Here is a 25,489-nt window from a genome sequence, read left to right on the forward strand (position 1 = left end):
AGATCAATTAAGAGCAAGAGAAATATTAGTAATTACAGAAATAGATGAGAACTTCTCAAGAGTTGGTTCAAACTGACTTTTAGGGGATCCAACAGGAGAAAGCTGTTGTCAAGTGTCATCAAAGTAATTTACGAAAAAAAGGAAATCCTAATAAACAGGCATGTAACATTCATAAAATCACCCCAATTCAAAAGGAAGCTAGCTTTCCTACTGTTATTGTTCAGAATGAGACACTTATATTCGGGCAGTTGTCCTGATAACTTGTGGGGGTAAATTGATGAAACTCAGTTATTCCCACATGGCTAAAAGCAAATATAAAAACCATTCAAGAATGACCACAAATACAGTCTTTGTTCTCTACGGTACAAGAAGCCAATCACAAGCCCATCTGTGTGAGACCCAGTTAATGAGAACATTATTTGAGAGGGGTACAAAGAGAAGGATGAATTGCCAAGGGGAAGAAGTCATCTATTAGACTGTGACAAGCTTTTAAGTGTTTGCATCATCACTAACCAACTGCCTGGGACTCTGGTTCGCGCACCTGCCACCTCCATCCAAAGCCATCACAGCAGCAAGCCTGGAAGCAGGCTCACTTCTAAAGCGAGGGCGCCCTCTTCTGACTCTTTCGTAGAACTGCATGCAACCAGGTACTGATGTGAAAAACTCTTTAATAAAGCTCTAAGTTAATACATTTACAGGTTACATTTTCCAGGTAGTTCTGCATCTGCAATTCTGTGAGTAAACCTTAATTTTGCTTGATAAAATAGTAAACAGCAGAACTTCCACATAAAATTTATGCCAATGAAAAGTGACCACGTTCTCTCACTGTTTTAGCAGTTTACATACATGAGCTGACAGTATCCTAAGAACTATGCTGATGCCGACAGCTGACGTACGAAGACTTTACTATGTGACAGGAACCAGGGGTGAATAAACTGGCTTAATGCTAACAACCTAACGAGGCCGGCAGTCCTCTTCACCTTACAGATGTGAAACGAGGCACAATGAACTTCAGCAACAGGTCAGAATCTGCACCTGCTGGCCAGTGGTCAAACTCGGTAACGCTGACGCCAGAGCTGTATTCACACCCAAAACATGCTTCTGAGGTAGGAAGCTGATGCCATGATTAAATGAAACATGATCAAAATAGAAAAGGCCTAAGTAAGCCGTAAGGAAAATTATAAACACACCATCTAAATCGCTCATTTTCAACAAAATCTCACAGTATAAAAATAATATGTGAAATATTTTGGTCATTTTTCTCTTCCTCCTCACTTGAAGATACCGAACTTCTGGGTCTGTGATGTTTTTCTGCATTCTTTTTACTACCCGTTCCTTTTTCTCATTAAACTATACCTCTGTCGATTATCCAGTTCTTTAAAAGAAAACCTTAATCCACATTACTGCTTTTTCTTCTGTAAAGCACAACTGCAAGAAGATCAAACCTGTCCATCCGAAAGGAAATCAGTCCTGAATATTCCTTGGACTGATGCTGAAGCTGAAACTCCAATACTTTGGCCACCTGATGTGAAGAACTGACTCATTGGAAAAGACCCTGATGCTGGGAAAGATTGAGGGCAGCAGGAAAAGGGGACATCAGAGGATAAGATGGTTGGATGGCATCACCGACTCGATGGACATGAGTTTGAGCGAGCTCTGGGAGTTGGTGATGGACAGGGAAGCCTGGAGTGCTACAATCCATGGGGTGGCAAAGAGTCAGTCATGACTGACTGAAATGAACTGAAAGCAGAACTGCTTACCTACTCCTACCTAAATTCTCTACATCATTGAGCTCTTTAGAAAATACTTTCCTTTAGACAGTAAATCCAAACAGATCAATGCAAATATGACAGATTCTCATCTGTATGAAATTATTCAGTATGTTCTTAGCTAAATCTAGGCTGAGAGCCTAGATCATCTTCTAAGATTTCTAAAAACGCTAACCCTATTTTCAAAAAGGACGTGAAGGCACGTATCTAACAATCTGCAGTTCAAAACAAGATGAATCTTGAACATTTCTGTATTCCGCAGTTTGCATACTTAAAGCTATTCATAGTACCAAAAATTAAGGACACTTAATCACCCAACACAGGCAGCCCAAGCTCATGGTCATTAATGACTGCAAGATTTACCATGGGTGAGAACAAATGCTTTTACAACTATCTTTTCATTTCTTAATGTTAGTTTAAAGTATACTCGCGTGTGTGCATGCTTAGTCAGGTCTGATTCTTTCTGACCCCATGGACTACAGCCCGCCAGGCTCCTCTCTGTCCTTGGAATTCTCCAGACAAGAATATTAGAGTGTGCTGCTATTCCCTTATCCAGGGAAACTTCCCAACCCAAGGATCAAACCTGCGTCTCCTGTTTCCAGCATCGGCAAGCAGGTTCTTTACCAGAGTCACCTGGGAAGTCCTAAAGTATACTTATCAGAAATATATGTAAACTGCACTGGTTTTTAATTTCTTAGATCCAAGAATGACAGAAACAAGATGATTATAGTTTAGTACAATAACTGATCACACTGCTATAGAAACCCTCATAACAGTATCCATGGCTCCCATATCTCAACACAACAAAAAGTGTACAAGTAACACAAGTGCCAAGGTGCCCAGGAACGGTGACCCTGCAGACCCCAGCACGCCTTTACCTCGGTCTGCAGGATGGCAGCCCTCTGCTCCTTAGCCGTCAAGGACTCCTTTAGCACTTCGATGTGCTGCTTGCTGTCTGAGAACTGGTTGGTGAGGGTTTCCAGCTTTGTCTGCAGGGCTAGTAGTTCCGTGTCCTTTCTGGACAGCTCCTGCTTCACCTGACCAATCTAGAGAAGAAAAATAAAACAGTGTAAGGAAAAAAGGAATAAAACCAAGAACCTCTGATCTGGATCTCGGACAGATCCAGGTCAAAATATGCAGCATTAATTTTAGGACAGGGCACAAATCATCTTTTTGCATCATCTAATCTTAGATGACCACCCCCCCCCCAAAAAAAATCAAAGCTTACTCAACTAATAGGAAAATTCCCAGCTTTCATTTATTGTCTCCTAAACTTTTGAAATCCTTTAGAAAAGGAATGAATGATGAAAAATCCCAATTCACTTAGATGATGATGAGATAACAATAAGCATCTGATCATGACTAAACCAGTTTTAATTTTATTAAGTCATAATAAACTTCAAATCGTAAATAAAGCAGGATTAGTATAGATGTAATACAGAGAGAAAAAAGAAACTTCCTAGCACTGCTATTTAAACTCAAAAGCTGCTATCGCAGTTCTTTTATCTTTTCATTCTGAAATGAAAGTTTACATGAAGTCTCTGTCTCAAAAAGCCACTTTTAGTGTTATAAGGCATTATAAACATGCTTTAAAAAAAAATCATATCATTTTGAGGAGTTAGGGATACTGATCTAAAAAAAAGACTCCACCTACAAAGTTGTATCACCTACAACATGTCATATCAACTAAATGGATAAAAGTATATAACCTAAATAAAGAATGCATAAAATCTCATTCTGTTAGAGTCTATATGTGTAAACTGAAGTTGAATTACTCTGACAGAGTAATCCATAAATCAACAGGTGCCACTCACCCCCTCCCACAAATTTTTCTCATCTTGACATGTTTATTGCTTAGTTGCTAATTTCTGTCCAACTCCTCGCGACCCCGTGGACTGTAGCCTGCCAGGCTCCTCTGTCCATGAGATTCTCCAAGCAAGAATACTGGAGTGTGGGTTGCCACTTCCTCCTCTAGGGGATCCTCCTGACCCAGGGATCAAACCTGTGTCTACAGCACTGGCAGGCAGGTTCCTTAATACCGAGCCACCAGCAAAGTCCAAAGATTTGATTAACTGACAGAATGGTGAACAATTTTGCTTTTTTTTTTTTTTGGCTGTGCTGCATGGCACGTGGGATCTCAACTCCCTGACCAGAAATTGAACTTGTGCTCCGTCCACTGGAAGTCAGTCTAACCACTGAACCACCAGAGAAGTCCCACCTTGACTTAGAAAACATTTCAATTCAAACATCTCCTTTACATTCTACTGTGTTTCTAAGAATTTTTAGTCTTTTATTCTAAATGTAAGCCAACCTAACAGTAATGACATCTGCTTTTACATTATGTCTACTGCCTGGCAAGGCATTCATGCACCAAAATAGAGACTAATTACTGGAAGTATACACTTGGTAAGAAGTCAATAACCACAGTATCACTGAGGAAACAAAAAATACTTTTTTTTAAAGTTGAATGTATCTAAACTATTTTGGCTGCAATAATCTTAGGCACTAGGACCAAAGCCGGAGAAGGCAATGGCGCCCCACTCCAGCACTCTTGCCTGGAAAATCCCATGGACAGAGGAGCCTGGCAGGCTGCAATCCATCGGGTCACTGCAAGTCGGACACGACTGAGCGACTTCACTTTCACTTTTCACTTTGACACATTGGAGAAGGAAATGGCAACCCACTCCAGTGTTCTTGCCTTGAGAATCCCAGGGACGGGGGAGCCTGGTGGGCTGCCGTCTATGGGGTCGCACAGAGTCGGACATGACTGAAGCGACTTAGCAGCAGCAGCAGCAGGGCCAAAGCACTTGAGAACAACTGCCCATGAGAAAGTATGAAATAAATTTTACTGTAATTAAAATTAGACTTTTTTAAGGGGCACTAAAAATAAATTTCTGACTTGCTCTTCTGTTTCAGCAGGAAGTCAAGCATTTTCCTCATATGCATGAAATCTCTATTTATAAATCTAATTATTCATTCATTCAACAAGTATTCCTGTGAGCTTACTGAATGCAAAGTACTGGCTGATACTATTGACATCAGAGAAAGATAACAGCAGCTGTCTCCACCCTGGAATACAGAAAGGTGCCCAGGAGTCACCACGTACTGGTGGTGTAGCATCTTTCACGACATCCCTTTACCGACAAAAAACACACACTGTGTTATCCCATCCCTAACAAACAGAAGGCATGAAAAACGCACTTGTTGTATGAATGAATATACAGAAGGAACGTTCCCACCTCATCAGCTAAAGAACCCACGGCTTAATTACAATACAAAAACAAAAAAACAAAAAAAAAGGTAACAACAACAAAAAGAACCCATGGCTTACAGATTACTCAAATTTCCAGCTACCTCTGACCATGTGATCAAAAATAAACATAAAATTTCAGTTTCCTCCTCATCTGCATTATTAAGTAATCCTCAAATAATGCTATACTGACCATCAAGACTGAGAAAGAGAAGAAAATATTCTAAACAGAGGAGTTTGGAAGCACAAAATTTCCTTAGAAGTTAACAGCATACAACGTTATGTGGCAGCCTGGATGGGAGGAGGATCTGGGGGAGAAAGGATAATGACACCTATGACTGCACCCCTCGCTGTTGACCCGAAACTATCGCAACAGTGTTCATCAGCTATACACCAATATAAGATAAGAAGTAAAAAAAAAAAAGTTAAGAGTACAAGGCTTTGCAGTCAATCCCAAGTAAGGATAAATGTGTCCTCTAGAATAATTTCCTCTCTAAGCCTTGGTTCCTAATCAGTAAGATAAGGAGAAACCAAATCTGTGCCACTGTACTGTGTACAGATTAAACAAACAAGAAAAAAATGTATGGAATGTTCAGCCTTTTGTTTGACACAAAAAGATATTAAAAATAATAGCTGAGGGAAAAAAAGTTACAGACCAACTTTTCCTCTGGACAATTCATGGTTACCACAAACCAAATTGGACCCTTTTAGACAAAATATCTCACTTTTCTGTCTACACTATAAAGGGGTCAATAAGGAAATAGCAAACACACGAAATTAGTACAAGTGTTTTGTTTTTGTTTCTTTAAATGCTGCATTCCAGCCTTATCCCACCATTATTTTCAGATGCGTTTTTTCCCCTGACACTTGTGAGATAAACGTGTGCCTGACGAGCTCAGAGCAGTGGCGCGCGGGCCCTGCTGGCACAGATCCTGGCACCAGAGGGCTGGTGTAAAAATCAAACTGCCTCTTATAGCTGAGTCTCCTGAGCATCCCTGTGTGCCCTCAGCTTCTTCATCTATAGAGTGGGTTGATAATGTATCTACCTATACCTAGCTTAGCAGGTTACAAAATGCTTATAATAAGTACTCGAGTGTTAGCTATTTTTTAATAATCATTTTATCACAGTTTGAAGTGGAATTCCAACTTCTCTAGACAGGAGATGGAACTAGATTTGGAGACTAATTTACTAGATAATTATAAATTAAGCTAACTACTTCCTAGACATCTGTTCCACAGAAAAGTATAATGTGTTGCGAAAATCACCTATCAGGGACTTAGGAGGTGATGTCTACCTAGGAGGGTAAAGCACTTCACTCAAGAAGTGAGATTCAAACAAATCCTGGGTCATGGACCTAGAACATGTGCACATCCTTTGTACCTAAGAAGAGAAAGAGACCATCCACATACATCAAGTGTCTGATGACAGGAAAGAAGCCGAGGGAAAAAAAAAACAAGCTTTGAAGCGCCATCCACGCAGTGACAGAGCAACGATGGAGAACCAAGGACAGGCCCTTCGGAGCGCGCACGGCTGACTGCACACAGGGGGAGAAGAGGAGTTGGTTAAAGAGCAGAGCGGGCTGGTTAGTGCAGCGCCGGGCAGAAATGCCGACCGCAGAGGGAGAGGGGAGCACCCAGAGCCAGCCGCGGGTCCCGCCGCGGGACCACGGCACGCAAAGGGTAAATCTTACGGCAAAGACCTCAGCCTGCAGACCAGCCGCTCTCTTTTTCAGCTCCTCCCCTTGGGCCTCTTTGGAACTTAGCTCCTCCTTCAGTTGCTCTACCTGTCACGACATCGTTATTCCTTTTCACTCAGGTGTCAACCTGGGTCGTCTTCTTACCTGCTTTTGAGCCAGAGCAGGAACTGGAAGCAACAATAACTCATAGAACACAATCAGATTGGTTCCCCTAATTCCCTCTTCAGAGGACCCCTGGATGGGTTTGCTCTTTTCACAGGGCATTTTTCAGGGACTGGAATGTGCTAACCGGCAAATGGGAAGCAGAGACGATATTTTATTTTGTTCTCAAGTGAGAGGGACAAATCAAGCTAACAGAAAGTTGGATGTGTGGATTTTTCAGTTCTGGAAGTTATATGAAACTGGCTGTGGTCACACGTAACAGATTCTGAAGATAACAGAGGAATATTCTACTGACTTATATGCAGGTATGGGGATCACAGCAAGAAGCCAGAAACTGGACCATTAGAGGAACAGTTTTCACTTCTGAGAAACTGGGGAACTGACACAATTGGCATATTGGGGCATTGGGGGGGAGGTTGGAACAGTTTCCACTTCTGAGAAATTGAGGAACTGACACAATTGGCATATTGGGGGGGTGTTGGGGGGATACTTATTTTCTAGCTAATATTTTGTCATTGAAATTATGATCTTTAATTAAAATACCACAAACCTGATAAACTGATAACGGTAATAAACTAAATCCTCCAACTTGCCTAAAATAGTTGAGAAAATCAAACTAAGTGCCTTTGGATCTAAGGAAGGAATACTGTGATGGAGGTTATAACGCAGACTGATGTGTCTCAGCGCCTTCCTTACTGTACATATAGCCAAGTGCACGTGGCAAACAATAAACCTGATATACACGGCTCTTCCCCAAGGAGAAGCGCAAAGGACTTTCCTTTAAGGAGCTGTGTTTGAAGGGAAGGTGCGATTTTATTTAAGCCATTTCAGGGGGGAAAAAAGAGGTGTGGGTTCAGCCTTTTGGTGTTCTGACTTTTAAACTGTTTCACAAGAGAATGTGACGTTTCATACAGGGAGAAAAACTCATCTGGATGTAATTCTGCTTGCCTCAGAAGTACTGACAGACATGAAGAGCTAAATCATGATAATACACACCTAGCCTCACACAAGTAATTTTAAGTGAAATCTGAAATATCCATACAACATCAGTAATTCTGATGTTAATACTGGGAAAGTTTTATCTGAAAGAATTATGTTTCAAGTATTCTTCCCTGAAGCCTGATAAAGCAGCGTGAGGTCCATCATCACTAAAGAGGCAGGAATACACATCAGTTTTTCAACCCCCTCCCCTTTAAAAATCAGGTATCTCACACCATTACCTTGTTCTTCATAAATTTAGAATGGCTCCGGTAGACTTCCATTTGCTTCATCTCCTCCTCTCGCTCTTCAGTACTCAAAGCCCCGTTGGATTTCAGCATCTGGATCTCCTCTTCCAAGTCTCGGAGCCCACGCTCCATAGAGGAGATTTTTGAATCCTGAGAGCAACGCAAGATTTGAGACATTAAAGTATTCGTGAAAAATCAGCAAGGCTGAACAAGCCGGCCTTTACAGTGTGAAATTTAATAAAGATCAACACATATGTAGAAAAACTACAAGAGGTGCCCTGCTTCTGAAATATATCCTTCCTGACCATAGTATGTTTTTCCTTTAATTCCTTCCTCTGTGCCCTTCTGATTAAAGCTAACAGTATTAATCAAAGAGGCAGAAGCAATGGACAACTAGTTCAAGTTTCTGAGCACTTTATGGCCAACAAACTTCTGGTGAAAACATCTGTAATATTAACGGGAAAACCTTTCCAGGTTATAATACTTTATCATTTTACTTGGCAACCTTAAAAGGTTTATTTCTGCCCCCAGTGGAGTAGGGAGAAGAGTAAGAAGGTTTTGAAGACTTACAGTAATATGTCCAACTATCTACAATCACAAAGACCTGATTTTATCCCACTGCAGAAAAGCAAAGGGATGAATTGTTAATTACATCAAAAGTTGCAGTTTACCCTACAGTGGTTCTGCCTTATCCACAGTTATATTTTCTGTGGTTTGGCTTTCCATGGTTTCAGTTACCCGAGATCAACTGTGGTCTGAAAATATCAAATGGAAAATTCCAGAAAGAAACGATTCATCAGTTTTAAACTGCATGCTGCTGTTCGGATCAACACGACGAAGTCTCACACCTCTGTCGCCCCAGGACGTGAGTCATCTCTTCGTCCACTGTATCCCTGCCCATTGGTCACCCAGTGGGAGCCTTGGTCATCAGACGGACTGTCCTGGCATCACAGTGCTTGTGTTCAAGTGACCCACAGCACAAGCATAGTGATGCTGGCAGCTCAGACTAGCGAAAGGGAAGCCATAAGATGCTTCTTTTAACTGAAAAAATGGAAGTTCTCAATAAGGAAAAAAAATCATATGCTGAGGTTGCTAAGATCTATAGTACAAATGAATCTTCCATCAGTGAAACTGTGATGAAGGAAAAAGAAATTCGTGCCAGCTTTGCTGCTGCACCTCAAACTGCCAAAGTTAAGGGTACTGTGCATGATAAGCACTTAGTTCAGATGGAGACAGCATCAGAGTTGTTCAGTAAGATACCAAGAGAGAGCATGAGACTACTCACCTTTTCATAAGTATACTGTTATAACTGTTCTATTTTATTAATTATTGTTAATCCCTTACACTGTGCCTAGTTTATAAAATGTATCCAAGGAATGTACAGGGGAAAATACAGAATATACAGGGTGTGGTATTACACTATCTGTGGCTTCAGGCATGCACTGAGGGTCTTGGATCATACCCCCCATAGACAAGGGGGAGTGCTAATATGTTAGTAATCTTACTTATTCTCTATACTTTACCATGAGTTTGAAATATTTCATAGTCATTTTTAAGAAGAAACATCACTGTTGTAAATCAGCCTCACCACAAATACCTCCCAGTACAATACCTTCTATACCATTTTCTTGGTTTTGTCTGTCACAGTACCTAACTTATCCCCAGATTACTTTAGATGACATAAGTTACGGAAAAACTCCAACAAATAACAGATATTTTTACATCGATAGTTGCATATGCTTATTCACCTATGAAATAAAAACCTTAAAGAGCATTAAATTCAGTAGAACTTTATTTTATCTGGAAATTCAGAGAAACCACTCCTTTAGGAAGAAATTTTGAGACTGACTTGTTTTTTCACTTTACCTCCAGGCTGTCGTGACTGACTTTTCTTGCTCTCTGAATGCATGCAGATAAGAGTTAAAAAACTTATCATTAGACAGTTGTAACTAGCTATTTTTAGGTTCAGGGGAGAGGTAAGGGCTCAATTCCTTCGACTTGCATTGAATTACCTTTAAAAATAATACAACAAACATTTTCTTTTATAAAACTATTCAAATAAAACTTATATTTGGTTCAAAATTAAACATATTGTATTAATACAGTCAGAGACATTCTAAATCTGAACTAGGATTTTTTTTAATATTTGCCTGACATATGGAACACTGCCATTACTTTTTGGATTCTATTTATATTTGGCTGTGCTGGCTCCACTGCCGCTCAGGCTTTTCTCCAGTTGTGGCCAGCACGGGCTATTCTCTAGCTACGACGTGTGGGCTTCTCACTGCAGCGGCTTCTCTTGCAGAGCCTGGGCTCCACGCGCAAAGGCTTCAGTAGCTGTGGCACAGGGTCAGTTTCTCCATGGCGTGTGGGGTCTTCTCGGACCAGGGACTGCACCCACGCCTCCTGCCTCGGCAGGCAGATTCTTTACTACTGAGCCACCAGGGGAACCCCCTTGAACTAGGATTTTGATTTACTTGCTTACAATTATCTCAGCTCACAGAGAATAAATAAATGACTTCAAATGCACTATCTGAAAATTAAGATGACTATAAATCTTCCTGGATAGATCAAAATGTTGTCCCTCAAGAAAAGACTAAAATAATAGACACAGGCATGTAATTAACTTGCCAATGAAGAAAGGGATACATGGCTCTCCTGACAGTAGCCTAGGCAGCAATGAAAGGGGAAGCAGGGGGCGGGGGGTATTTCTAGCACCGCTGGGTGCCACACAAGTGAAACAGCCTCCAGCTAAGAACTCCGGCCCCATACATCAGCAGCCCCTTCCTCTATGAAGCCCCGCAAGGCCCTGGCCAGGACACATTTCCCGTCTTCTCCCTGAATCCCAACACACACTGGGGGGGGGGGGGGGGGGCAGCTGTGGACTGGATCAGCACCGTTGCTGCCATTTCACGCACCATAAGATCACGCAGAAGGGACCAGATTCCAGCTCTGACTGCCCGGAAAGAGATCCTGCCATACCTGATAAGCTGGACTAGTTTTGGCACCAATGCAACTGGTCCTCAGGCTGGGCTTATTTGAGGACAGTCCTTCCAAAGGAGGTTTTAGAACAGATGATAACTAGATAAATAAATTCTCTACCATCTTACTACTCTGTTCTTCCCTAGTCCTGGATCTCCCAACAATAATCAACTGAGCCCACTGAAATCCTCCACTCCTTGTTAAATTTCTCAAATCCTCAACCTTTTTTCAAAAGGTGTCTAAGCTGCATCTCAGCTTCTTCAGTCGTGATTTCAACATAACATCCACCTGACCCCACTGGGCCACCGGAATCTCCGTCTCTTGCTTCTTAGCAACATGGCTGGAGGTTAACACAACTTAAAATAGATCCACTGCACTTCCATGCTGTCAAAAGCAAGCAAAATGATTCTGTGAACATGGGCACTCTCGTGTGCTTTACTTTTAGGTTCCAACTCAGTAAATAATATGCACAAATAACCGTGTGGGGAACGTGAGCGTGCAGTCCATCCCTCCTAAAGGCTCTTATCAAGATTATGTTCAGGACTATTAATTGTCTGACTACAAAGAACCCAGAATCCACTAATTTGGAATTTGTCTGGAAAACCCTTTCCCCAACAAGAATACAGATGTATACAATATAAGTTTTAAGAGGAAATCATCTAAGAAAACAGCTATCATAACTGTACTTAAGAAGCATCTATTTACACAGAACTATTTATATACCAAAGGCTAAATATTCGTGTCACATCAACAAATATTAAATGAAGGTGCACAATGCAAAACATTGTATCAAACTATTTAAGGGACATGAAGAAGGTGAAAGGAGAATCAGACATGGGGGAAAGGAGAGGAGGGAAGGTCCCTGTCTAAAAGAGTCTTCAGTTCTTGTAAGAAAGAATATGCTGTTAATAAAAACTATAATAGCAGCAGCAGCTAGCACTAACTGAATGTTTACTATGTACCAGGCCCTGTTCAAAGTGTTTTAGTTGTTTTAACTAATTTAAATGACAAAACAACCCATGGGATAGGTACTAGTATCATCACCACTTATCAATAAAGAAATTGAGCTATAGAGAAGTTAGGTTACCTGTTCTACATCATTTGGCTGATTACATAAAGCCAGGTTTTTAATACAGGGAATTTCATACAGAAGGCAAGCTCTTTGTCACCAAGCACCATAACGTTCAGCCTAAAGATTTCTAACTACTCAGTAACTTAAAGCAGAGGTCCATGGAACCCCAGGGGTGCTTCCCAACCCTTTTGAAAAGCTGAAAGTCTTTTCATACTAATTCTCTGACTTGCGGGCCTTTTCCACTGTGCTAATAGGTGCAATGGAGGTAGAGGACAGGCAACAGACTGGGTGCCTTAGGACAATGGCAACAGCACGAAACCGCGCTAGCAGGCAGCGTGTTCTCAGGGTCACAGCTCTCAGAAGAGAGACAAAGAAAGAAAGAACATTTTCAGAACACTGGCTCACTTAGATGTCCCGGATTGTTACTTTTCATACGCTTAACCCTTAAGTATGTATCTTTTCATCATTCTGTGTGAGGAAATGGGAAGGGGCCAGGTCCGCCTGCTGTGTCCTGAGTATGACACGGCTCCCAGGACACTCGATGGGCTGCAACTGAATCAGGTACTTTTTTTTCATGAAACCCTATGCTTCCCTGATGGCTTAGATGGTAAAGAATCTGCCTGTGATGTGGGAGACCTGGGTTTGATCCCTGGGTTGGGAAGATCCCCTAGAGAAGGGCATGGCAACCCACTCCAGTATTCTTGCCTGGAGAATCCAATGGACAGAAGAGCCCGGTGGGCTACAGTCCACGGGGAGGCAAAGAGTCGGTCACGACTGAGCGACTAAGCACAGCACAGCCTTACTTGAGAGAAGAACATTTTCCTTTCTTTTTTTCTTTTGGCTGCGCCTCTTAGCATGCAGAATCTTGGTTCCCCAACCAGGGATCCAAACCAGGTACCCTGCAGTGTCTTAACCACTGGGCCGCCAGGGAAGTCCCTGGCAGACAATTTCTTAAAAACAAGCAAAATGAGTCATTTTAAGAGAATAAGGGGGGACTTCCCTGGTGGTTCAGTGGCTAAGACTCTGTGCTTCCAATGCAGGGGGCCCAGGTTCAAACCCTGGTCAGGGAACAGGATCCCATGTGCTGTAACTAAGACCTCATGCAGTCAAATAAATAAATAAACATATATTTTTTTTAAAAAAGAGAGAGAATAAGGGACCTTGAGATTAAAAGGTTTGAGAAGAGCTCATTCCAAGAAATGCTGGGCAAGAGGAAATGAAACTGAAGGTCTTTTCATGTGTCGTGTTCATGAAGTCTCACTATTTTTTCGTCTACAATGTGAGTGAACTAAGTACCACTTTCTAAAACTCACACATCAAAGTGTGATCACTGGAAAGTGCGAACTGATACAGTAAGGTTCCTCATTAGGTTCCCACTTACCTTCATTTCAATAACAGTTTGCAGAGCTTTAGTTTTGGCAGAATCAGGGGCGTTCTCAAATCTCCGATGCATCTCCTACACACAAAAAGCAAGAAAGAGAGTAAGCGTCCTCCTCTTCACTCCCATTTTCTCAAAAGAAGGTAGGGGTGGCGAGGGAGTAGTAGTTTCATGCAGAGATGACTTCCCCAGGCTTGTGAGACACTGATCACTTCCTGTCTCCCTGCCGTTTCCCTGCGGACCAGGAAGCCCACAGACTGCTCTCAGCTAAGGGGAGCAGGAGGGCCCCCATCTCTGAGCACCTGGTTACACACAATGCGTCCCAGAGGCCTCAGTCATCATAACAGGTGATACTCTGGCATGCCTCCAGGTTGCCGTATCACTCTTCCACACGACTCGGCAGCATATTTCAGGACGCCAAGCAATCTAACAAGGGGATCAGAAACAGTCCCTTTTCAGAAGGGGAAGTCACAGCAGTCCAGTACGCACGGCACGAGCTACTGAGAGCATCTGTGTTGATAGCATCCTCTGCATAACATCTGCCCGAGAACCACAGGCCCCTGGCCGACCATGATGGACGTCTCCTGTTTTGTAGGGGCCACAGTCAGAAAGAAAAAGAGAGTAAGGCTGCTGAATGAGTGTCCGAAGTAGTCTATGGTTAGCTAGTGTCAAAAAACAGAGTTATTTTTTTAATCCAAATTTCCTTGAGTTCAGGATCAGAAAAGAAGTAAGGAGGCAGAAGAACATCACAGTTACGATCTTCAAGAGATTCCCCCTGGGGTTACGGACCTTTCCTGTCAGACTCTGAGATTGTCTCTGAGTCAGCTGGTACTTCCCAGGTCCCCTGAGATAGCCCAAGTGACCACAGGGAAGGTAAATGGGTGCCTTCCATCTCAACAGTGTTGTTGAATGCCCAGACCTGCCCTCTGCTCTGCCCGTTTGACATCGCTATATAGATGTCTACCAGGTCACTCAAACTTACTTCATCCAAAACAAAACTTCTGATTTCCTCCTACTTAACCCGGTCCCTCTTCGGAAGACTGGTGAGTCTTGCCCATCTCCTTAAAGGGCACTAGCCTCCTGGTGGCTCAAGCCAAACACCAGAGGGTCCTCCCAGATCCTCATCTCCTACCACCTTCCAGAGCAGATCCTAACTGTTCCATCATCAAAATACTCCTCAAATTTACCATTTCACTTCATTTCCAGTCTAGTTTGAACCTAGATTACTACAACAGCCTCAAGTTAAGCTTCTTTCCATTTCTTCTGTCCATTTTAAAGAAAGCCATGGGGTAATCTTGATAAAGCATCAACAGATGATGGCACTTGACATTAAATCCTTCAATGAGTTTCCCATTTTCTTATCACTCTCTACAAGGTCAACACAATCTGACCGTAACGGACAGAGGACTGGCCTCCTGGTGTAAACTATGTTAAAATTAGACAAAAAAGCATGAAGCAACTGTTTTCAGACATTGAGAAGACAAGCAGCAGAGGACCATGATCCTTGAGAGAAGAGAAACTAACGAGGTTATGATCCAGACTTGCTATCTGATGTGTGATGTGCAGAGAAGAAGGCAAATGGAAAACAGCAGTCCTGCAGGGCTTGGAACACAGACCAGTGGGTCCAAGTCTCCAAGATGCTGGCAATGTGCAAAGCAGAGTAACAGAGAGGAAGAAGCTAGCTGGTAAAGCGTCTGATCCGACAGGGTCCCCTGGAGTCTTCAGGTATAAGCTAAGTATTGGTACACAGGGAAAGACTCCATGATGTCAGACAAAGAGCGACTGTTGGGGGCAGAACAATGATCAGAGAGTGATGAGTGAGCAACCGCCTGAGTTCACAGGGGTTGGCGAGAGTCAAGCTCCAAACAGCCCAGTGGGGAGGTCAGTGGCGCTGAGCAGAGACATTCTAGCCCTGGAGAGACAACCACCTGGGCCAGCCCCAACAGAGTGTAAAAGTAAGTCTCATTAACAGTCAAGTTCATCCACAATTAACTCTTGCCAGGCAAAACATTCCACTAAGAAAGACAGAAAAATCCACAACACGTTAATCCAGGACAAAATCTGAACCCTTGAGTTCAGATCATAATCACCTGTCACCTGCATTAAGACAACAAACTCATCAGTGACCTCCCGGCTTCCAGTCTGTCCACACGCCCTACACCATCAACAGGTGATAAAGTGGGCGCATGGATATTTAATAACATATGTTCAATAAATGAGCACAGAACTTTAAAATGTATTAACAAAAAGAAAATGAATCCTGCTAATTGTTAACTAATCTTCACCTATTAATAAAGTCTTCTAAGGGCTTCCCTGGGGGCTCAGATGGTAAAGAATCCACCGTGCAATGCAGGAGACCCAAGTTCAATCCCTGGGTTGGGAAGATCCCCTGAGAAGGAAATAGCAACCCACTCCAGTATTCTTGCCTGGAGAATCCCATGGACAGAGAAGCCTGGCGGGCTACAGTCCATGGGGTCCCAAAGAGTTGGACACAAATGAGCGACTAACACTGACTGACTGACCCTACACTTTACATTTATCTACTTGAAATATTAAAACTGCATTTCTTAGAAATATCTCACAATTCAGACACTGAATTAATTTTATCTGACCTTTTCCCCACAACCGACTTCCAATTTTGGGAAATTTCCAAATGCTTTAAGGTGAAACTATTACAATTTCATTTTAAACTCCAGCAAGCATACCTGTAGTATATAAAGAAAAAAACCCATTTGAATAAAAAGAAACCCTCGTCTAACAAGGAACTTAGGTGTACTTTAAACCATTTGCAGGCATAAAACCTTCCAACTAAGACATTTTAAAACCTATCGGTTGTAACAGATTTCCGTTCAACAGCCTGCACATTAACGCTCATTGTGAACATGTCCTGCAGTCCATAGACTCATCAACTCCCCTTCCCACTGACACATCAACCCTCTGACAGGGGCACTGTCAGTAGAGAGAGACGGCTCTGGAAATAAAAGTGAAAGTACTATTCAGACAAATGTAAAAAGCAGAATATGCTATGTGCTTGCTTTATTTCACTCTCTTTAGCCTGAAAATTTTCATTCAAAACAAATTCAAGTACAGGTAGAATTATCTGGATCCTGTCATACTGTCAACTGTGGTGCACACCAGAAAATGCCTTCAATTCCTCTCATTCATGCCCTAAAGAATAATAACTAGACAAAGAAAACAAATAAGGTAGAAACAAAATCTCTCTTTTGTTAGTAGTTTTCTTTCTTTTTCAAAGTCAGTCAACACTTGCTTACACAGCTGAGAGAAAGGAGTATTCGGGGCTGAAAAGCAGCACTTATGTCTGAACTTTCTTTTTTTTCAACATTCAGGTTTTAGCCTCCAGCACCCCTGGTTCTCGGGTAGATGTCCCTTCACCAGATTTAATTCTCCACACAAGTTCAGGGCTGACTGTATTCAACACAGACACGTGGGAAAGAACCCTCAGTACTCTGCCTGCACCTGAACTCCAGATGTCAGGCGGGGGCACTGCACTGCAACCCCTCACCATCTCGACCGACAGCATCATTTTGAGAAAACACACCCTCCTGCCAAAATGAGGCAAAGTCACACACACACACACACACACACACACACACACACACAAAATGAGACAGGATAAGCTGAATCACAAAGGTGAGCAACGTAGCTGTTTGCAGTTTCCAAAATTACTAGGGAAGCACATGCTCACCGGGGACCCTTTTCCTTTTTTAATTCTCCCTACTCCTTGTCCATTGTTTCCATCTTTTCTCTATGTGTATTTGTTTCTCTTTCTTCCCTCTCAAGTCCTCTGTTTTTACCTTATAATTGCCAGTAATACAGACAGGCATTCCTCAGATGTGCTAGTCAGTCAGTCAGAATTCCTACCTAGAATTAGGCACACAATAGGTCTTTTAACCTCAAATACTTTAGAACAATACAATTGTTCTAAACAAGATTTGCTGACTGAAATATTATACAGACAAAAATTGGCATACATGTAAATAAATGTTTTTATACAAACCAGTATTTTATTCATCACAATAGGATCTACATTAAAAAAAAAAACAAACCCGCACGCATAGAACTGAAATATTTATTCCATTTATAGACAATGCACAGAATGCATATGGGTTGCTGATCCAAGAATTCCATAGCCAGATTAGGTACGGTCTGCCAACAGATTGAGAACCAGACTTTGGTGTGTCACAGAACCACCTGGAAAGTCTGTTAAAACCCCACATGCCCAGGCCCCAGGCCCTAACCACATCTGGGCTGTAGTTCAGTATTTGTCCAATAGATGTCTTCACTCTTCTACCCATCAAAGGAAAGACACTCCAGTAAACAATACAAAATCTAACCATAAGTCACCTAACAATGTAATTCCACTACAAACAGAAAATACAGGATTAAATTTTATTTTTCCTTCTTTAGCTTTTATTTGGGGGAATTATTTACCTGCTATTGACGGAATCATGGTCACGAACAAAATGGAAAACTAATCACAAATATTTCTGGATGGGAAAACCATTTTAATATTACTGTATCTCAAATCTAAGACGTCACCAATTGTATGGCAAACTACTGTTCAATGTGCTGGAGAGAAAAGAAGGGAATGCCTCCAAATAAATCGTGACTCAAAGATTCATTTAGAATTTTTATTTTATATTGATTGCAAGATTCTTATTTACTTATTTAACCATAAAAGTTTAACCATATACAACCCTAAACTGTTTTTACAACTTTCCTCATACCAATAACTTTTTGTTTCAGTGCAGATTCACACCACAGTATTACTGAGGGGGCACTGAACATCAATTAAAGTTAACAAGAAAAATAGCAACAATGCTCAGGACATGGGCTTCAGTGGTGACAAAATGAGCAGCTGTGACCGTGTGAGGGCCCAGTTCCAGCAGGACTGCAGCCTTGCTGACAGGGACTCCAAGATACCACCAAGGGAAAGTGAGAGGGAAAGTCACTCAGTCACGTCTGACTCTGCGACCGCACGGACTGTAGCCCACCAGGCTCCTCTGTCCATGTGGATTCTCCAGGCAAGAGTTCTGGAGTGGGTAGACATTTCCTTCTCCAGGGGATGTTCCCGACCCAGGGATTGAACATGGGTCTCCTGCATGGCAAGCAGACCCTTAACTGTCTGAGCCACCAGGGAAGCCCCATCAAAGGTAAGACTTAATTTCACGATGTTAAAATGGGGAAAACTGAGTCTTGGAATTGATGAATTAATGGTGTTTTTCAGAGGTGGATGATAATCTAATAAGAATAAAACCTATGGATGTCTCAGTGTTGTCAACTTATAATTCTTTCTACCTTTCTTCACACACTGGTGCTATAATGTACAACAGTCGTTTCAAGTCACCACTCTTCAACAGATTAAAGCCATTAAGAGTCTTTACTAGACTTCCTTGATCACTTGTAACACGCTCTCCCCCATCTATGCTCAAAACAACCAGAGTAAATTTTAAAAGCTAAACCAGATCTTATCACTACCTTGATTAAACACTGTGGCAGTTTTCCCTTGGACTTTGAATAAAACTGTTGCATTACCTGCAAAGATCATGGAGACCAGCACTTTGTCTCCAGAGGGCAGGGACTGTGTTCACTGTGGCTTCCCCGTGCTCTGCACCGGGTGAGCACCCAATGGACACCTGATGAGTGGAAGGAACGGACCTGGCCCCGGCGACCTCTTCAACATCCAATCTCATGCCCACCTCCCAGAGACAATATGGTTTTTGCCTTCTCGTCTCCTCACTGTCTCTTCAAACTCCTTCCCCTCAGGCCATTGAAACCGTTAACCTTCTCTGGGTTAGTGTTAGGGTTAGGACATGATTTTTACACAAATGCTCATAAAGACCGTTTCATCTTTCTTCAGTGTTCCCTTAAAGGGCACCTCCTCAAAGATGCTTGCGTACCCTGTTAATCCCTTCTCTCGACATAATCAGACTCAACTAGTTTATGTCATCTCATAATTATCAGTTCACTGTCTCTCACCAGATTTTTAAGTTCTGGGATGGCACAGACCATGTGTTCTGACATGAAAAATGTTAAGAAGTGTATACCCAGTGCCTATCCCAGGACTGAATATAAACTAGAGGCTCCATGGACACCTGCTGAGTAAATGGGAACAGAAAGGTGATGCTAAGTGCCTCTAGCACCTTACTATTTTGGAAACAATCTTTATGTAACAGTCGAGCCACAAATTGCAAAACTCCACCCCAAACAATCATTTTAACTTTTGTTAATTGTTTTTTCTAACATATACACATTTAATTATTCAAGTGTCTTGCCATGGCAATAAAGACTTTTTCCTATTTCAAGATTATATTAAAAGCTTTTTACTTACATTTTCTTCTAGCTGTTTTCATTTTTTAAAAAGTAACTGTTTATTTCATCTAGAATTGAATTTGATGTGACTATGTAAACTATTTTCCAATGGCCATTATTCCAAAACATACATCATAACTTAAAAACTACATTATTTTTTAGAATAGAATAGAAATTCTGTCTCATCAATTTAGCTATCTATTACTGTGCCAGTACCACACATTTTAATATCATTGAATATAAAATACATTTGCTTAAACAAGTGTTCCACAATGTATGACAAAAAAATAATAATAAATTAAAAAATAAAAATAAAAATGGGAAGTAAAAAAAAAAAACAAAACAAAAAAAACAAGTGTTCCAATACTGAAGAAACTATGTTTCTTCAAATTGTTCACAATGTGAAAGTTAGCTGAAGTCTCTGACCTCATAGAGAGAATCAGAGCTGTCAATTTTTTTTTAATTCGACGTAAGATGAATTCTTCAGTTATGATTTCTTAAAATGAAGTATTACATAGAAAAGTGAAACATTACCAGTAGTCACAGTGGTCAGCTAAAGCCCAAGTTTCCTCTCTAGAAAATAAGTGATAGTTTGCCTCTATGTCATTCCTCCCGCTGTGCCTCCATGGCAGCAGATGATTTTTATCACGTATCTTTTACAGCAAGGCAACAGTTTCCATAGAAACCACAGGGCAAACATCCATTACTGCTGCCCAGGACTTTACAGGCATACTTAAAACTGAGGTCATTGCTCACTTTCAAAGATTAATACATTTAAAAATTGAGCAATAGTTAGCTACTCTGATTCTGATTTTGTTGTGTGTGTCTCTATGAACAAATCAAGAGATGAGTAGCCAATCAAGAATATTCTGTGCCCCTCTAAGCAACAAAATAAGTCTACAAGAGGGGAAAAGAAAAACCCAGAAAGTCATTAAGCTGGTATACATGGTATACAAGCTGGTATACGTCAGCTCATACAAGACAGCAAATCAGAACAGAAATCGGTGCAGAATGTAAGTACCAAAGAAGGAGTTCCCCTTCCACTAGCTCAAGAGAGCACATAAATTCTTCTAGGCCAAGATGCTAACTAATCAGGGAAAAAAGACAGAGTGTCATTACGGCTGAGAAAGTGGCCCCTCACCTCTCTCAGCAGAGCGTTCTCCTTCTCCTTCTGCTCCAGCAGGCTTTCAAGGTGGTGCACGTGCATCTCCGCCTCCGCCAGCCTGCGTGTCCTCTCGTGGTCCTCCTCGGTGGCCTTGGCAGACAGCCCCTTGCTCTGCAGCATCTCCAGCAGCTTCTTGATGGACTCGTCGCGTGCGTTCAGGGTCTGCTTCTGAGTCTCGATCCGCAGCTCCATCTCCTCCAGCGTCTTGCGCAGCAGGAACAGCTCCTTGGCCTGCCGCTCGTGCTCCGCGTGCAGCCTCTGGAAGTTCTCCTCCGTCAGCTCCGCCACGCAGGGCTCGCCGGTCCTACTGCTGCTGTCTTGCTGGAACAGCTGGTTCAGGTCCCTCTGGATCCGCAGCTCGTCCTGGAGAGCCTGGATGGTCATCTGCATGTGCTGGGTCCAGACAGAAAAGAAGACCCAGGTCAGCTCTCCTCCTCCAGGAGCACAAACAGAGCGGGATCAGGGGAGGCAGGAGGCGGCTACCACAGCTCTGAGAACCCCGCACTGAACAAACCAGAAATCGCCTTATTCTGTTCCACACTGTCTTTCCTATCTGTAGTGTTTGTCACTCGGTCATGCCTGACTCTTTGTGACCTCATGAATTGTAGCCCACCAGGCTCCTCTGTCCATGGCATTCTCCAGGCAAGAATACTGGAGTGGGTTGCCATGCCCTGCTCCAGAGGATCTTTCCAACCCAGGGACTGAACCCAGGTCTCCCACGTTGCAGGCAGATTCTTTACCATCTGAGCCACCAGGGAAGCCCTTACAGTCTGTAAAATGTCAGTAATTTAACTTGTGTTTATCATCAACAGGAAACAAGGTGACTCCAGCAACTCTTCACTGTGCTTAAGCTACGACTAAATGAAGATACTCTTCAAAATTAACAGAGTGTATCAGCTAGAACTGAAGGAAAGGAAAGGGAGAAGACAGGGGAAATCTATAGGAATGCAAACATACCATAAAAAAGTTTCACCAGACACCACAAGGGATACCAAAATACAAAATGACTCTTAAGTGCTTTACAATTAAATTTCCACAGTAAATAATAAATGTAAGAGTGCATGCCAGCATGGCTGAGTCACTTCACTGTTCACCTGAAACTATCACAACATTATCCCAATAGAAAATAAGAAAAGTTTTTAAAAAGTACATGTCAGAATGTGCTTAGCACTCTAAATGTTCATTCATTTAATCCTCACTGTAACACACGCACTATAATTTGAATTTTATTGATGAGGACACCAATCATACAGAGACTTAAATAACTCACCCCAAGATCACACAGCAACAGGGCTGGCATCGAATTAAAGCGACCCTCCCAGCCCGTGGATGCCAGTACCCACAAGTACCAAGATAACTTGAAGCTTTAACCACAAAAAACAAAACACAAAATAACGAGACTGTGGGAGCTATTGATTCAGAAGAGGGTAACAATATAGGTGAGTAATTATATGAAGATGTCTGTGCAGATGAACTCCTAAAACGTTGCAGAGGGTGTATCTTTAGCTATATCCCTAAAGACAGTATGTGAACCTCTAATCTGAATTGATAAATTCTAGAACGTTATGCTGCTGCTGCTGTTTAATCGCTAAGTCGTGTCCAACGCTTTGCGACCCGATGAAACGTAGGCCACCGGGCTCCTCTGTGCTTGGGATTCCCCAGGCAAGAATACTGGAGTGGATTGCCACTTCCTCCTTCAGGGGATCTCACTGACCCAGGGATCAAACCTGCGTCTTCTGCATCTCCTGAATTAGCAGGCGGAGTCTTTACCACTGGGCCACCTGGGAAGCCCCTAGAACACTATACAAAGAATTCAAAAGGAAGTTACATCGAGAACCCTATTTTTAGAAATGAAGAAGCAACAAGAGAAAATCACTCTTTGTAGGCAGGTATTCAAGCCTGGCAGTGTGCCATGTTGGACGGAAACTAGCCCCAAATCAGAAGACACCAGCTTCAGTTCCAGCTCTCGTACCAAACAGCTACCTAATTTGGGCATATGGTCATCTTTTATAGTTTCAGATTTCTCGTATTTAAAATGAGGATAGAAATACCTGCACCATGTTTTCACAGAGCTAATAACATCATGGAAACCAGTGTACGTTAAAACATACATTGTTCAGTATTTTTGGCAAACTCTAAAACAGTAGAAATAGCTCAAGGAAATGATCTGGCAAGTGTACAAAGATGCTCATTGTTGTTTAAACCACTGACAAAATTAGAAACAACCTAAAGGGATATTAATAGGTGATGAGTTGAGTAAATGAGAAATGACCACCCAGTTTAATACCATGCATCAATGTTTTAAAATGCAGGTTTATATTTACTGATAAAAACTAAAATCACAACATATTAAGTATTAAAAAAAAAAAAAGCAGACTACATAATAGCAAGTATAGGATGATCTCAATTCTAATTTTTATAAAAGTATATACATGCACAGAGAAAAAGACTTCAGAGATGCCTGCTTCTCTGTGTTCAATTTACTACCACTTTGGTGAAACGGGACAGACAATAAGTATTTACTGTAAGTAAAAAATAAAATATTCATAAGAAATAAAAATACCTCTGGAATTTCACACAATTTAGTTGTTATTTTGGGGACAGAAGGCAAGGAGGGAGAGAGAGAAGGAGGGAAGGAAGGCGGAAGGGACTGGAACGACAGGAACAACCTGTAAGGAACTTTATTCTACTCTGCATAAAAATGTTTTTAACTGAGGTAAAGTTGAGATTGAAAAAATTTTAATGATAGCTTTGTGCATGTGTGCTAATGTGCTTTAGCCATGTCTGACCCTTTGAGACACCATGGACTGTAGCCCACCAGGTTCCTTGAATACTGATGTGGGTTGCCATTTCCTCCTCCAGGGGATCTTCCCAACCTAGGGATCGAACCCTCATCTCTGATGTCTCCTGCATTGGCAGGCAGGTTCTTTACCACTAGCACCACCTGGGTATTGAGACATAATTCACATATACCATAAAATTCCCTGGTTTAAAGTGTGTATATAAATCAGCAGTTTTCAGGGTATTAAAAGTTCTACATCAATCACTACTATCTAATTCGAGAACACTGCCATCACGTGACCCTTAAGAGACAGACATTTGCAGTCACTTCCCATCTTTCTTGCCTCCTAACCCTCCTCTTCAATTTGAAGGGTTCAAGAGAACGGAAGGATGTACTACATAGATGGATGTACTAGCCACTCAAAAGTTAAATTTTAAAAAAAAATGCCTACTAATACTTTTCAGCCTCAGATAGGAATGAAATTCTGACACATGCTACAGCATGGGTGAACCCTGAGGATATTATGTCAAATGAAATAAGCCAGTCACAGAAGACAAATATTATACAATTCCACTTACATGAGGGATCTGGGGCAGTCAGATTTAAAGAAACAGAAAGTACAGGAGTGGCTGCCAGGGGCTGGGAAGGAGGAGGGAGGCGCCAGACAGGAAGTGACTGCTTGATGGGCACAGAGATTCAGTTTTACAGGATGACAAGAGCTCCGGGGGTAGACGGTGGTGACGGCTGCACACCAGTGTGGATGCACCTATTAACTGTGCACCTGAAAACCGGTTAAGATGGTAAATTCAAGACGGTTAATGTAAGATGTGTGTGTGCGCGTGTGCGCACGCACGTGAGTGCACTCAGTTGTGTCCGACTCTTTGCGACCCCGTGGACTGTAGCCCACCAGGCTGCTCTGTCCATGGGATCTTCCAACCTAGGGATGGAACTCAAGTGTCCTGCATCTCTGACACTGGCAGGCAGATTCTTCACAACTGAGCCACCAGGAAAGCCTGAAGTACTTTATGGCAGTTTAAAACCTGGGGAAAAAATATGCTTGTCACAGAATTCCAATGTGTTGATATTAATAATTTACTTGTAACTACTGATAATTAGGTTGGTCCTCCTTCTTCACTATTGTAACAGGCACCTTCATATGTACATTCTATGCACATAAATCCAGATTTTTATTGGAGATGAATTCTGAAAAGTGGAAATGCTGGATCAGAGGGTATAAACAGTTATAATTTTAACACAGACAACAAATTATCTCTAAAAAGGTTTGTATCAGCTTCTGCCAAACAATGTCTGAGCACTTTCCCATATTTTTGACAGCAGGGTATTTTCTTCCTTCTCTTTCTTTTTCGGGCTTTTCTTTGATTACAAGTGAGACTGAACATCTATTCATCTATCTACAGGTGCCTTTGTGACTCACCTGTTCCTGTTCTTTCCCATTTTGTTTGGGGACATTTAACCTTTCTCCTAACCCACTTCAAGAGGTTTTTATATTTGGAAAATAACGTTCCACGTGCTGTGCATGTTACAAATATATTTCCAAATCTGTTTTTCTTTTAACATAGTTTATGGCAAGTTTAAATGGATCATTTTTTTAATGCCAAGAGCCTTTTCTTTTATAATTTCTGATTTGAGTATTATGCTTAGCAAGTAGTAAA

General features: G+C 41.8%; 1 protein-coding gene and 1 non-coding gene across 18 annotated transcripts in view; one reads left to right on the forward strand and one right to left on the reverse strand.

Moving 5' to 3' along the window:
* ERC1 (ELKS/RAB6-interacting/CAST family member 1) overlaps positions 1 to 25,489 on the reverse strand; it is a 270,621-nt gene that overhangs the window by 191,329 nt on the left and 53,803 nt on the right. For 8 of the 17 annotated variants that reach the window (XM_043881894.1, XM_043881899.1, XM_043881905.1 and 5 more), the window contains exons 3-7: positions 21,011 to 21,427; positions 13,540 to 13,614; positions 8,099 to 8,254; positions 6,711 to 6,803; positions 2,648 to 2,815 (exon numbers count right to left, since the gene is read on the reverse strand). In XM_043881894.1, the coding sequence (XP_043737829.1) occupies positions 2,648 to 2,815; positions 6,711 to 6,803; positions 8,099 to 8,254; positions 13,540 to 13,614; positions 21,011 to 21,427 (909 nt within the window). The remainder of the gene's footprint in view (positions 1 to 2,647; positions 2,816 to 6,710; positions 6,804 to 8,098; positions 8,255 to 13,539; positions 13,615 to 21,010; positions 21,428 to 25,489) is intronic. The other 9 variants (XM_043881904.1, XM_043881903.1, XM_043881902.1 and 6 more) reach the window with 2 other exon arrangements.
* On the forward strand, positions 13,156 to 13,228 carry TRNAG-UCC. The gene has a single exon. It is a non-coding gene; the product is annotated as a tRNA-Gly (tRNA).

Source organism: Cervus elaphus, chromosome 22 (assembly GCF_910594005.1).
Source record: "Cervus elaphus chromosome 22, mCerEla1.1, whole genome shotgun sequence".
NCBI lineage: Eukaryota > Metazoa > Chordata > Mammalia > Artiodactyla > Cervidae > Cervus > Cervus elaphus.